General features: G+C 50.3%; 1 protein-coding gene across 7 annotated transcripts in view; it reads left to right on the top strand.

The window, feature by feature from the left end:
- Nucleotides 1–352: 352 nt before the first annotated feature.
- The window catches only part of SYT6 (synaptotagmin 6), a 65779-nt gene continuing 52643 nt past the window's right edge, over nt 353–13488 (top strand). For 3 of the 7 annotated variants that reach the window (XR_006267765.1, XR_006267766.1, XM_043460127.1), the window contains exons 1-2: nt 353–602; nt 12501–12849. Coding sequence is in view for 5 of the 7 variants with exons in the window: in XM_043460127.1 (XP_043316062.1) it covers nt 440–602; nt 12501–12849 (512 nt within the window). In the remaining 2 variants the exon portion in view is untranslated. Of the gene's footprint in view, nt 603–1307; nt 1440–12500; nt 12850–13488 lie in introns of those variants that run through there. The other 4 variants (XM_043460138.1, XM_043460145.1, XM_043460139.1 and 1 more) reach the window with 2 other exon arrangements.

Consider the following 13488-nt stretch of genomic DNA (forward strand, 5'->3'; position numbering starts at 1 on the left):
GTTTTCACAACCACTGTCTTTACATCTCCCCGCAGCCCGTGAAGCACTCGTTTTCATTTGTACCCCTTTCACAGAGAGGAAAAATTGAGGTTCAGGGAGGCCCAAGGTCACACCAGGCCGTGAATGCGGAGCTGGATCCCAGGCTCTTTCCCAGGTCTTGAACCCTCCAGGATGCGGGACAACTCGGTCCCTCCGTCTTGAACCGCCCGGCCTCAGACCGGTCGCTGAGTGTAGAGGGGGCGGCCCTGAGGCGCCAGACTTGCCAGCTGCCGCGGGATGCCACGTGAGGGGCGGAGACCCTGCGGGGAAGTGATTAAAAGCCGAACGGAGCCGGAGGGGGCCGCTGCGGGGAGGGTCTTCTTGGGGCCGCCTTGCCCCGCCCCAGTCCGGCCGCGGCGCGGGTTCCGGCGGCTGCTTGGAGGGCTGCGGTGTCCGGGGCATGAGTGGGGTGCGGGGGACCGGGGAGCCTCGGTGCCAGGCGGCGCTCGCGGTCCTGGCCTCTCTGTGCCGGGCCCGGCCGCCCCCTCTCGGGCTGGACGTGGAGACTTGTCGAAGCTTCGAGCTAGAGCCCCCAGAGCGGAGTCCGAGCGCTGCCGACTCAGGTAACAGGAAAGCAGAGGGCCCTTCCCTTTCTGGGGTCTCGCCCTGGCTGTCCCTGCTCCCCAAAGCCCCAGCCTCGGGAAACCCGGAGCCTAGGTGGAGAACTCTAGCTCAGGATCCTGGATTCGGATCCAGCCCCGGCTAGTACACTGGCCATCGCTCGCAGGACAAGCATAGAGACGCGAAAGGGACCCGGGAGGGAGAGAATACCCCTGCTCCAGCCTGTGTGACTCTGCGGGGCCCCCGCGGAAAGCCGGGCTCCCAGGATGCGGCTCCCCGAGGGGCCTCAGTTTCCCTCTTGCTCTCTCTGCTCGCCCCGCGGGCGATCTTCCAGGGGAGGGGGTCCGTGGAGCAAGCAGGAGACCAGGGACATCCTGGCTGAGGAAGTAACTCGTCTCTTCGGAGGGTGTCAGGTCCCTGGGTGCGTCTGTCGGTCTGTCCCGTCAGTTGGTCTGATCTCTCGGGGAACGCGGCCCCAGCTCCCTGGGTCTCTCAGGGAGAAACTTGGGTCTGCGCCCGGCACGAGGTCTTTGTGTCCGGTGTCTCCGGCTGCGAGTCGCTTTCTGCGTCTCCGCCGGGGGGCGGGGGGCGGGGTGGGGGAGGGTGTCTCGGCATCCTCTCCGCCGCACCCCCCACTCCCCATCCCTATAACTCGCTCCCTCGGTCTCTCTCTGACTCACTCGGACTCGGGGCCGATGAGCTAAGGAGCCGGTGTCTCTTGCCGACTTCGCCAAGCGGGCGCCTCCTGCCCGAACGGCGCGGACTCTGCTCCGGACGCAGTCCCAGGCGGCTGCCGAGCCCAGGAGGGAGCCCGAGCCGGGTCGAGCTCGCCGGAGCCGGTGAGTCCGGAGCGCGAGCCCCGCGGGGCCCGGGCCTGGCGCGCAACTGCGGCGTCTCCCTGGGAGTCGCGACAGCGGGAATGGCGTGTCGCGCCCTGGCGGCGGGAACCGCGGGAGGGTGGGCGGCGTGGCGGCCGGCCCCCGGCGGGTATTTACCTGCCTCACCCTCGCCGCGCGGCCGCGCTTGCCCCCGGCAGCCGGGCTTCTTTGTCCGGATCCCGATGTCTGGAGGGTCCTGGGCGGGAGGGAGTAACGGGCGATGGGGAGAGGCTGGGGGCAGTGTGAAGCCTCGAGAGAGGATGTGGAGTGGGGGTAGGGAGGTCCTGCAGGGACCCGGGCTCCGGGGTTCCTTTGGCTCCACAGACTCCATCCCTCCTTGTACCCCAACCCTGACCCCCGTGGCGCTGGGCCTAGAGTTACGCTGGGGTCGCCCGGCGGCGGCGCATCATCCGCGCGGGAGAGCGAGGAGGGGGCCCCAAGAGGCGGGAATTTCATCTCCACGCGCTTCTCCTGGGACCAGAAGCGGGGACTGGAGCCGCGGCTCTGGGAGGAGATACAGGTGGGGTAAGCTCTCCAGAGGCCGTAGGTTCCAGGGCCCTGTTTTCACTTGAGGTTAAAGGTCGGAGATGTAGCTAGGTCCTAGGTTAGGAACAGGGCCGCTGGGGAGTAGGGGAGAGGGAGGAGGGTAATGGGCCCGGGGGAGGCTTGTGTGCGTGAGGGGGCTGTGTCCAACCGTGGGGCGGGTGGAACCCACTTCGGCTCTGTGTGGGTTGTAGGGGGCTCTGCTCCCCCCAACTCTGGTCCTGGCAGTGTTTAATCAATGAGTTGATTACTGCAGCAGAAAGGACTGAGGTTAGATATGCAGAAGAACTTTTAGAGGGTGGTACGATGATGGAGGTTGATTCTTCCTGAAGAATCTCTGAACAAATTAGGCCCAGTAAGTATTATCAGATTTTGGTTCTCAGGTGCCATCACCTCCTGCACTACCCAACTCTGTATGCCCGTCAGACACACAATTTTCCCCAAATCAGGGAGTCTCTTCCTGCTGCCTCCCCAGCTCCCTTCCCTTCTTTGCTCCAATGATCCTTCTCCAGTGGGTCTCTTAATGCTTGCTCTGACCCCCTCAGACCCTAAAGGGGCTAATTCAAGGTGAGAACACACCTGTCGAGTTCTGCCTGGGATGGAGACTGTTCTTCCTGTCTGTTTAGAGCAGAAATGCTAAGGGTGAGGGGCAGCTGGCATACATGTGTACACATCATACAGGGAGATACAGGGAGGCACTGGTGTTCTGACTCCAGAGGGACACGCCGTAGTCTGCAATGACAGGTACCTGGATGGCCAGGCTGGGTATGAGGGAAGGCTGAGGAGTAAGAGCCAGCAGGCCCAGATGAATCAGTATGCCTTCCCTGCAGGCTGCTTCAGAAAGCAAGGTTGAGTTGTCAGCCCTGGGGAACTTTAACTTTAGCTGCTGAGTCACAAGCCCTGGGGCCAAGCTGTGGGGGGAGGGGTCTGAAAGGGATGGGAGAGGCAGAAGAAGACCCTTGATCAGAACAGGAAAAAGAAAAATGGTTAAGTGTGGCTTTGGGATCTTGGAGGCTTAGGTGTGCATGGAGTCTGGGGTGATGCTGTGGAATTTGGGATCAGGCCCCAAGGTATCCCACCTCCCAGGCATCCCAGAACAACTGCATTCCAGAACAACTGTCTGGGTCCAGATTCTCCATTCAGAGAAATGCTGCATCTTTTTATTTGCAGTTTCATGAAAAATGCAAGTATTCCCAGATCCCTTTGCCATTGAATGTTTTCCTCTGCCTTTCTACTCCTGTAAGTCTCTAGCTCATGGGATTTCAAGTAATACCCTGAGATTCAACAACTGAGATTCAGACTCTACTATCATTTTCAGGGACTCTCTTATATGCCAAGGTCTGTGATATCAATTGCACAAGAAATCTCAATCAGACCCTGAATTGGAAACATCTGTACACAGCTGTCTGCGCTAAAAGCAAGTCCCATCTTTTCTTTAAAAACTCTAAAGGTAAAGGGTCTGCTTTCCTTTTTACTATCCACCTACCCTCACCTCCCACCCCCACCCCAGGGATACTAGCAGGCAGTTCTTCACCTTTCTTTGTGTCCTTTGCCTTACGGAGGTGAATAAACTTTTTTTCATAACCCAAGTTGCAGAGTGTTAGGTGTGGGTAGCTTGGGGTCTGATAGCATTCTCAAGGTAGTGAGAAGTACAGAGTTGCTCCAGAAAATGCAAGAATCTGTTGAGAGAGCCTGAGCGGCCCTGCCCCTCCCAGACTGGCATGCAGGAATGATTTTCTCTGGTGTACTTATGGCCATGAGATGTATGTGATGTTTGTTCACTTTTCTAATGATTCTGGAGATGTTCTGTGATTCAGCCACCTGGCTTTGAAGTTGGCCTTTTGCAGCACAGATAATATTTCTCCTGCTTGTGATGCCAAATTAAATGCACAGCATTTCATCCAAACACACAAAAAAATTCTGTTTCTGTAACTGAGTCAGTCCCTCACTCCTTGATGGAAGGAAGGAACTCTGCAGATTTTGCCCTCTCTGGGGAAAAGTGCAATACAGAATCCTTTAGAACCCATGGTGATGATATTCAGACTATGGTGTGTCTTGGGCTTTAAGATTCTAGAACCAGGATTGAGGATGTAGGAGTTGTAGAGCCTTTGGATTTACAGTTCTAGAAGTTACCCTCTCTCTGTGGAAACGTCAAGAGTGGGGATGGTAGATACAGAATGTTCCATCCTCCCAAGCTCTGCACAAAAGATGTGTTGTTTTCTAACTGTTCTAGCATGACTGTGTCCCCCCTGTCCGCAGAGTTGGGGTATGATGTGTGACTGAAAATAATGAGGACTAGGATTGAAGCATGTGGATCAGGCCAGGTTTTTTTAGGTCTGTGTAGGGCTTCCCTGGTGACTCTTTATGGTAAAGAATCTGCCAGCAATGCAGGAGACACAGGTTCAACCCCTGGGTCAGGAAGATCCCCTGGAGAGGGAAATGGCAACCCACTCCAGTATTCTTGCCTGGAGAATTCCAAGGACAGTGGAGCCTGGTGGGCTACAGTCCATGGGGTTGCAAAGAGTCGAACACAACTGAGTGATTAACACTTTCACTTTCCCACAGAACTGTCTGGAGTGGGGTGGGGGGTAGGGGGAACATAGGGTAAGAGAAAAGTCCTGACCCAGCTAAGTGGCACCCCTACTAGTCCAACTTAGGAAAAGACGCCTAAAAACAGAAGGTGGAGAAAAAAGGGGGTAAAAAAGTTAAAAAATAAATACAGAAGGACACAGCCAACTTAGGAATTGAAAGCAGAGGGACTGAAAAGTGGAAGTGAGCAGTACATCCAGCCCTGGATTCTCCAGGTATATGACACTACTTTATCCCTCCCTTCTCTCTATACGGGGGCTGAACTGTTTTTCTTGCTCCATGAGGACCAGGCAGACCTCTTTTCTCACCGGTTGCAGGTATAAACAGGGAGATGGAGGTAGAGGAAAAAGAATCCAACTTTCTGTCTGCCCCTCTCCCCATCCCAGCCTTGACTGCTCCATTCATAGGGGCCACATGTCCTGACCACCAGGCAGAAAGGTACAGTTACCATCCACCAAAATAATAATACTAAAATAATCCCTAAATTAATGCCAATGCTCTGTTAGCTATGACACTTCATATTAGTCTCTGATTTATCCCTGAATCCTCTAATGATGGTGGAAACAGGCACCCAGTCATAAAGCTTGGTGCGGCCATAATTAGTCCAGCATTGTCTCTCCTCATCACAGCTTTTCCAAGAGCGTTAATTCCTTCTCTGTTTGTACTCCACTAATTATCCCCATCGGTAGTTCAGCCTGGATCTTTGAAAGAAGGAAAGGAAGCAAAGGCTTCCTGCTTCCCCTCCCCCAACCCTGAATTTTAATTACACCAGGTTCTCCTAATAAATTTACAAGCAGAGCTTATTATTAATGGAAGATGTCTGTGAGCCTCAGAACAAAATAGCCTTCATTGCCCCCGCCCCAACCACCCCCCCCCCCCACACACACACACACTCTCTCTCTCTCAGGGATTTCTCAGGTACATTTCCTGGTTGGACTTTTCCAGGTGCCATTGATTATTTGCCTGATAGCTATAGTTTCTGCATCTTCCAGGCAAGGAGAAAGAGATAGGGGATGAGGAGGCTGGCCCCCAGAATTCTGCCCAGGTTCAGAGGGTCAGGCCAAAAACCTGAATGATGCTCCCCACCCTCTCCTAATTATAGTGAAGAAATGCCTCCCCAGCTTCTCTGCCCAGACTTTGCCTCTGGAATACTTCAGCTCCACTTCCAGACCCCTTAGGGAACTGCTCAAGACCCTGGGCTTCGACATCAGAAAGTCCCCAGTTCAAATCCCAACTCTTCCGCTTAACTGAAGTGCACTCTGTACAAGTTACTACCTTAACCTCTCTGCACTTGGTTACTTTATCTTTGAGAAAGTGAAAGTGAAGTCGCTCAGTTGTGTCAGACTCTTTGCGACCCTGTGGACTGTAGCCTGCCAGGCTCCTCTGTCCATGGGATTCTCCAGGCAAGAATACTGGAGTGGGTTGCCATTTCCTTCTCCAGGGGATCTTCCCGACCTAGGGATTGAACCCGCGTCTCCCACATTGCAGGCAGACGCTTCACCCTCTGAGCCAGGGAAGCCCTTCTTTGAGAGGTGAATACTAATTTCTTAGGGAGGATGTAAAGATTAAGAGATCTTGTAAGGGGCACAGCACTTACTATATAGAAATAAATAACAAATACTGTTACTAGGGCTTCCTTGGTGGCTCAGACAGTAAAGAATCTGCCCACAAAGCAGGAAATGTAAGAGACATGGGTTTGACCCTGGGTCAGGAAGATCCCCTGGAGAAGAGCATGGCAACCCACTCCAGTATTCTTGCCTAGACAATCCCATGGACAGAGGAGCCTAGTGGGCTACAGTAGTCCATGGGGTCACAAAGAGTCAGACGCGTCTGAGCAACTAACACTTTCATTACTAGTGTTCCTATTAATGGTTCTGACCAGAGTCTTTTCCCTTCCTAGATTAGACACTGCACCTTCCAGGGTTTGGGGCCTCTGAGTTTCTTGCTGGCTGCTCCCTAAGTTATGCGGGTCTGTGCCTCCAGCTGTGTCTGCCTGGGACCTCTTTCACTGAGGCAGCTTTCGCTCTGCAGAGACTGACATTGCCCATTTCTGAGGGTCCATCAGCAAACCCAGACCCTGAAGCCCGCCTTCTCCAGCTTTGAGGGGAGCAGAGGAAATGGTCCTTTCTTTTCACTTCCTCTCTCCAGTTTATCTTTTCAATTACAGTCTGTTAGCAAGAATGTCTGTTACTATTACAAAACGGATCTTCCTGACACTGAAGCCCATTAGAAAAATGGGAACAATAGCAAACGATGAGAAAGGCTGATAAATCCTAACACTATGGGTGGAGAGAAGAGGAGGGAGCCCTGGAGTATCAGGGCTCTGTCTCTGGAGAAAGAAGTGTCAGTGGGGAGATAAGAAAGGCTGGGTTGCTAATTAATAGCTTACCATTTTCCAGAGAGAGAGGGAGGCCATGAGCCATTCCCCCCTGTCAGACAGTCTCACTTAAGGTGACAAGCAGGTCCTGCCCTGATGGCCTTCAGGGAATCATCAGGAAAGAACGGGCCTGATCATCATCACCAGGAAAGAAGGGTCTTGAGGTCTGTCTCAGGTTTGCCCACTGGTCCCATGTCTCCCTCCCCTGCCTCAATGGCCAAGCTTTGGGTCCATTCTGTAAATGGAAGCTTTGGGTCCACCCAGTAAACTATTATCCACCACAAAAGCAAACACCAGGAAGAAATAACAGCAACTTACCTTTGGGAACTTTCACCACATGTTGGGCTTCCCCGATGGCTCCGTGGGCAGAGACTCCACCTGGTAATGCAGGAGACACAGGAGGCGCGGTTCAATCCCTGGGTTGGGAAGATCCCCTGGAGGAGGAAATGCAACCCACTCCAGTATTCTTGCCTGGAGAATCCTGTGGACAGAGGAGCCTGCTGGGCTACAGTCCAAAGGATCACAAATAGTCGGACACGACTGAGCACCTAAGCACACACACACCATGTATCCAGTATTGTGCTCAAAGCCTTACTTTATCTAATATTTACAGTGATTCTTTGAAGTAAAAGAGGAGACCAATGTTTGGAGAAGTTAAGTAACTTGTTCAAGGTCACACAGTTGATGGGCTTGCTCTGTGGTCATTCTGACGCTGGTGCTCAGTGCAGATGTCTGCCTCGTGTCTCTGAGCACTTCCCCAGTCCAGGCTAGAACCCACCTGCCCTGCAGAGCACCAGATCACTGGGTGTGTTTCCGAAGCCAAGTCCCATCACTATCTGCTCTCCCAGAGGCTGCTGGGTAATATGGTCAATATGGTTCCCCAAACCAGGTGCCCATAAAATACTGGTCTCCTCTGATACCTAATACTGAGTAACGGACTTCTTTCCCCCAGTTTTCAAGCAAACTTTGCAAAAGCATAGTATGTTCTGAATTGTACATTTTTCTTCCATGAATTTCTTCTTATTCCTTTGGAGATTGCTTCTGTTCACCAGCTGGTTGGTGACAGTAATGGCAAAGCAACTGAACAATGAGTATTGACAGAAAAACTTGGAGATGTGAGATCTTTCACATAGTATGTATTACATCTTGAGATACAGGGAGATCTAGCTACAATATATATGTATTATAATATATATTATAATATATATAGACATAATAGAATAATTGTATTATATTAATATATATATTATATAATAGAATAATTATATTATTTCTACTGGTAAAATTGTTCCTAGTTTGTAATGATAAAGTTAAAGCGATCTCTCTTATTAGTATTCATGGTTTGCATGTGTTCTGCCCACTAAACAAATTTTAAAATTAAAAGATGTTCAAAATCAGACTGGGCAGAACTAGATAATTCTAATAAAAATAGCAAATATTTATTATATGGCTTACTACATTCTAGGCACTGTCCTTTGCACTTTTGATACACTTGATCTCATTTGAATCTCACAATGACCCTATGAGGTAGATACTATTACTCTACCCATTTTACAGATGATGAAACAGAGGCTGAGAGAGATTAAGAGTCACAGTTGATAACCAGTAGAGATGGACATTGAATGAGCCCAGTCTGACTCCAGGACAATGCTTCTTTCTCTCCAGGCTGAAGGGGAAATAAAGAAGGAAAAGGAGAGGAAGAAAGAATACGAATACAAACACTCAGGAAGTTTGTCCTCTTTTTCAATGTGTAGGACTTTCTCCCTTACCAGAGGCTTACCTCTCTTTCTTTTATTGGAGGATAATTGCTTTACAATGCTGTGGTGGTCTCTGCCCTACCCTCTCCTTCCCCAACTGTGTCCTTCCTCTCTCTTACCATGAAGCTAGTGTATGGTATAATATGAAGAGCACTGGGTCAGAACTCAAAAGGTGGCTAAACTGCCCATCAAAATGCTATCTGCCTCACAGGGTTGAGGTTCAAACAAGACTTGAGTGGGAAAAAAAAAAAAAAGACTTGAGTGGGGAAAAGGCTTTGAAGGCTGTGTATGCACTTGCAGTTTACTAAAGGCAATTCATCCTGGTGGGTTGGTCCCAGCAGGCCCGGGGTCGGAAGGCAAGTGTCTTAGGTCACCTGGGCCTTTGGACAGCCCTTGGTGACACATTTTCAGCCAGGCTCTGCGGGCAGGCTGAATTCCAGGCCACATGCAGTGATTTTAAAGGAGCTAAATCCGCTGCAAATCATACCCACCGTGGCCTAATTCTGGTCTTACCAGCCTTGCCCCCCACCTTGTTCCCCTGTGGTGTGAACCCATTCAGCATCGGGACCTAATTCTCTTTGCATGGCCTGCCTGTGAGGTATCCTGGAAGAAGAGTCTCCAGGCAGAGGAAGGGCCTCCTGGCCTTACATAACCAGTATTGAGCACCGGGTGCCAATTCCCAATAATCTCACAGTGCTGAGGGAACAACAGCCAGGGGTCATGTGGAGACACATTCCAAATAGCAACCATGCCGAGGAAAAATTGATTCCTCCACCTCTCTTTTCATTTATGAATTCAGTTGTTTTTTTTTTTTTTGGTCAGACTGAACATTTAAATGCATGCTCTGCTCTCTGGATTCCCCCTATTTCTCCCCCTTTCTCATTAAAATTCTAATTATTACCAGAGCAAGAAAGATGTATGATCAAAGGAAAGCAAAACCCTAGAAATACCTTTTGTTTTAAGGTGACTCATATTGCAGAGAATGCACTCGGAACCACTGTAACAAAGAACAGATGTGGAGGGCTCAGAGATGGCCAGATACTTTTAAATATATATACATACATATATATACATATATATATATATATATATATGTGGTATATACTTATCTATATCTGTGGTAGCATTCCTGTGAACCCCAAGGGTATCAGGGCTTAAGGAAACAGTCTCCAAACTATTTAGATCATGAAATCATAACAGCAAAATTTGTTTTTATTTAATACTTCCAATATGTGTTTATTTGCTGCCATGTTCTATACACACGTACAAAAGGGGTATTGTAAAGGTGACTCTCCAAACACTTAGCAGTTGTGTGACCCTGGGCAATCTATTTAACCTTCTGTGCCTTAGTTTCCTCATCTGCAAAATGAGGATAATAATCTTCACCTATTTCACTGGAGAGTCTTAAATGAGTGAATACATAAGAAGCACTTTGTGCCTTGGACATTGCAATGTTCATAACTTGACTAAATTCAATAACAAAATTCATTACTATCAGTTTGTATATTACAATTCTGATTTTTTTATTTTTCAGATAATGAATAAATATTCAAGAAATCTGATATTTTTTTCTCTAACGCTCCCAGGACGCATGCACACCTGTAGTCTAGAAGTTAACTTAGAATCAGTTTGTCTGGTCCCTAGCAGTCTCTAGTGGACTAACCTCAATTCCTATGCTGAGGAAAGGCTCCCAGGTCTCTGTGCAGGGGCCTAGGGGCTGGAGAAGGTGGCAAAAGGCATGAGGGTCCAATGTTCCTATTCCTTAGTCCTGAAGGTGGTAGCTGATCAAGGCCAATACCCTACACAGCCAGGGAGTCGAGAGGCAATGCTAGCTCCCCAGAGAGGATGACTGATGTTTTGGCCTCTTCCTCAGGTCCCTCTGGAAGGAGGAGAGCTCTCCCTGCGGCCTGTGCTGTGAGAGTTCTCTTGATTCCCCAAGAGGGACCAAGCATCTCCCAACCTAGTTCAGTACCAGGAACATGGCAAGTGCTCAGTAAATATTGGTTGAGTGATAATGACAGCTGTTTTATTTGACATCGATCGGCTGATTCATTCATTCATTCTCATGTATCAATTTCTATGCTGAGCCCTGAGTCAGACAAATAAAAAATAACACAGGGTTGTAGTAACCTACAGTTTAATCCAGGACAAACAGTCTGGGACAGTGGATGAGCCCCAGGCTGGGCAGGCAGTGGACATCTGGACCCTGGTCTAGGCTCTGTTCTCCGACCACAGGCAAGTCCCTCGTCTGGAACACTGCTCCCACCTGCGAAAGCACAGCCTGACCTCAGTACTTGCAGGGTCATTCCTCACCTTAAAGCCCAAGATTCTTAAGGCTTGGGACAGGATAATTCAGAGGCTGCAAGTTATAGGCCTGCAGTGGCAGGCAAGTAACAGGGACAGGAGCGGGTGAGCACACAGCCTTCCGAAGGGCATCGCCAGTTCTCAGTCTGTGGGAGCACAGGTCCAGTTACCAAGTCCTCAGGCCATTTCCAGAGAAGCCAGGAATCTGGTGTGATGATGACAATGGTGATGATGGAACTGCTTGATTTTTCAGTCACATGCAAGCCAAACAAGCCTCCTCTGCTGGCTTGTCTACAAGTGACCTTTGTGCAAACCCATTGGTTCAAGGCTTCCTGATGTCTCAGAGTAAGAAGAGGCCTTGAGCGCAAAGGTTCATTCCTAAAGGTGGGATGGGGGTAGGGGGGCGTGCTTAGTAACTTCTCCCAGAGAGAGGCATCCTTCACAACTCCCCTGGGGTAATGGACATCCGGCTTGGGGCAGAGGGTGGAACAGTGAGTGCCCGCCTCTGAACTAATCACGACATTCAAAAATACCAGTGTTACAGCAGAGCTCTCACATAGCCACAGGAATGGGCACAAAGGACAGCTACTGGAATTGTTTGTATTTACCTCTGAAGTAAACTGTGGATCAGATTCCAACTTGGTGTGGTGTGTGTGGGCTCAGTCATGTCCAACTCTGTGTAACCCTATGGACTGTTGCTCTTCAGGCTCCTCTGTCCATGGGACTTTTCCAAGCAAGAATACTGGAAAGGGTTGCCATTTCCTTCTCCAGGGAGATTACAACTTCATACAAGTATTTGTTGAGCCTACTATGTGCACACTTCTGGGAATACAGGAGAAGCATTAGACCTAATCCCCACCCTCAAGGAGATTATGCCTGATCTCGTTCACTTCAAGTCAACCTACTCACTAATTATTAGCTCCTGTGGTGGGCTTGGCGGGCTTGGGGTGAGCGAAGAGAATGAAGTATCTCAGCCTGGGGCCCCTGGCTGCCTCACCACCTGTGGAGGAAGAGAGCTGTCTGCAAAAAACTACTCTGCAGTAAGTCTGGCCATAGTAACAGTTCTAATAGAAATTCAAGCAGCATCCAAATGTGAACGCTTCACGAATTTGCACATTTGCTTAGGCTGCTATTTAAATTACTTTCCCTTCCCTGGGCACATGCCAGTAGGGAGTCGGGGAGGCAGCCCAGGTGCTCCCCAAGCTGGCGGTGGGGGGAGGGGCGAAGCTGGAGAAATCAGCCTGAGGTGAACACAAGGCTGCAGATATTTCACAAGTTGGATGTGGAGCACTGACCCTACAACCATCCCTCCTCTGCCTGGGCAGCCTTCTCACGACCACTCTTTTCTCTTCTTCCGTCTCTGTCCCTTGTGTGTGGCCCCTCTTTGAACACCCTTCCCGGCTTCTCCCCACCTCTGTCTGTCTCTGTCCCTCCCTGCCTGGCTGAGGGCAGGCACCTCTGTCAGCCTCCTCGCAGTGGTAGTGATTGTGTGTGGCGTGGCCCTGGTGGCAGTTTTTCTCTTTCTCTTTTGGAAGCTGTGCTGGATGCCCTGGAGGAACAAGGAGGCCTCCAGCCCCTCCTCTGCTAACCCCTCCCCGGAGGCCCTCCAGAGCCCCAGCTCCAGAGGCAACATGGCGGACAAGCTCAAGGACCCCCACACCCTGGGCTTCCTAGAGGCGGCTGTGAAGATCAGCCACACGTCCCCAGATATCCCGGCCGAGGTGCAGATGTCCGTCAAAGAGCACATCAAGCGTCACACACGGCTGCAGCGACAGACCACAGAGCCAGCGTCGTCCACCAGGTGAGGGGTGGACCCCTCCCTTCCTTACCTCCACATTCCTCAACCCATACATGAATGAGATTCCAGCCCGTGAGGACCAGAGACCAGAAATAATCATATGCGTATTCTGGTTGGAGAATATGTCAGATGATGTCTTCCATGGTGGGTGCTCGGCTTGGAGGTAGCCACCAGGAGGGACTTCAGGAGAGGGGAACCTTTGAGGTGGGGTGCTGTGCAGGTGGTCAACCCTGAGATGTGTGTGGGTGGGAGGTGTTGGCTTGTCCAGAGGGAGAAGAATATGCAAAGGTGCAGAGGCATAAAAGTTAATGATGTGTCTATGTCCGTACCGCCTCTGAGATGGAGTCTGCAGTATGTGAGACAGAAGCAAGAGATTCCTAACATTTTGAGAAGGAGAAGAGCCTTTGACAGAGTTCCCTGCCTTACAATAATTGTATACATGACATTCTTTATTTGAACAAACAAAATGACAAAAAAACAACCACCATGTAATGACAAACACGCTAAATTCAGAAACTTTTAAAAGATGTGGAACATGCACGCATAAGGCATTGTATTTATTAAAAATTGGGGGGCTCCTATGGATTCCTGGGTCCAGGATCCCAGCAGACCGGCCAAAGGAAAGCAGGCCCGGTCTTCGGA

Source organism: Cervus canadensis, chromosome 2, assembly GCF_019320065.1.
Source record: "Cervus canadensis isolate Bull #8, Minnesota chromosome 2, ASM1932006v1, whole genome shotgun sequence".
In the NCBI taxonomy this organism is placed as follows: Eukaryota; Metazoa; Chordata; class Mammalia; order Artiodactyla; family Cervidae; genus Cervus; species Cervus canadensis.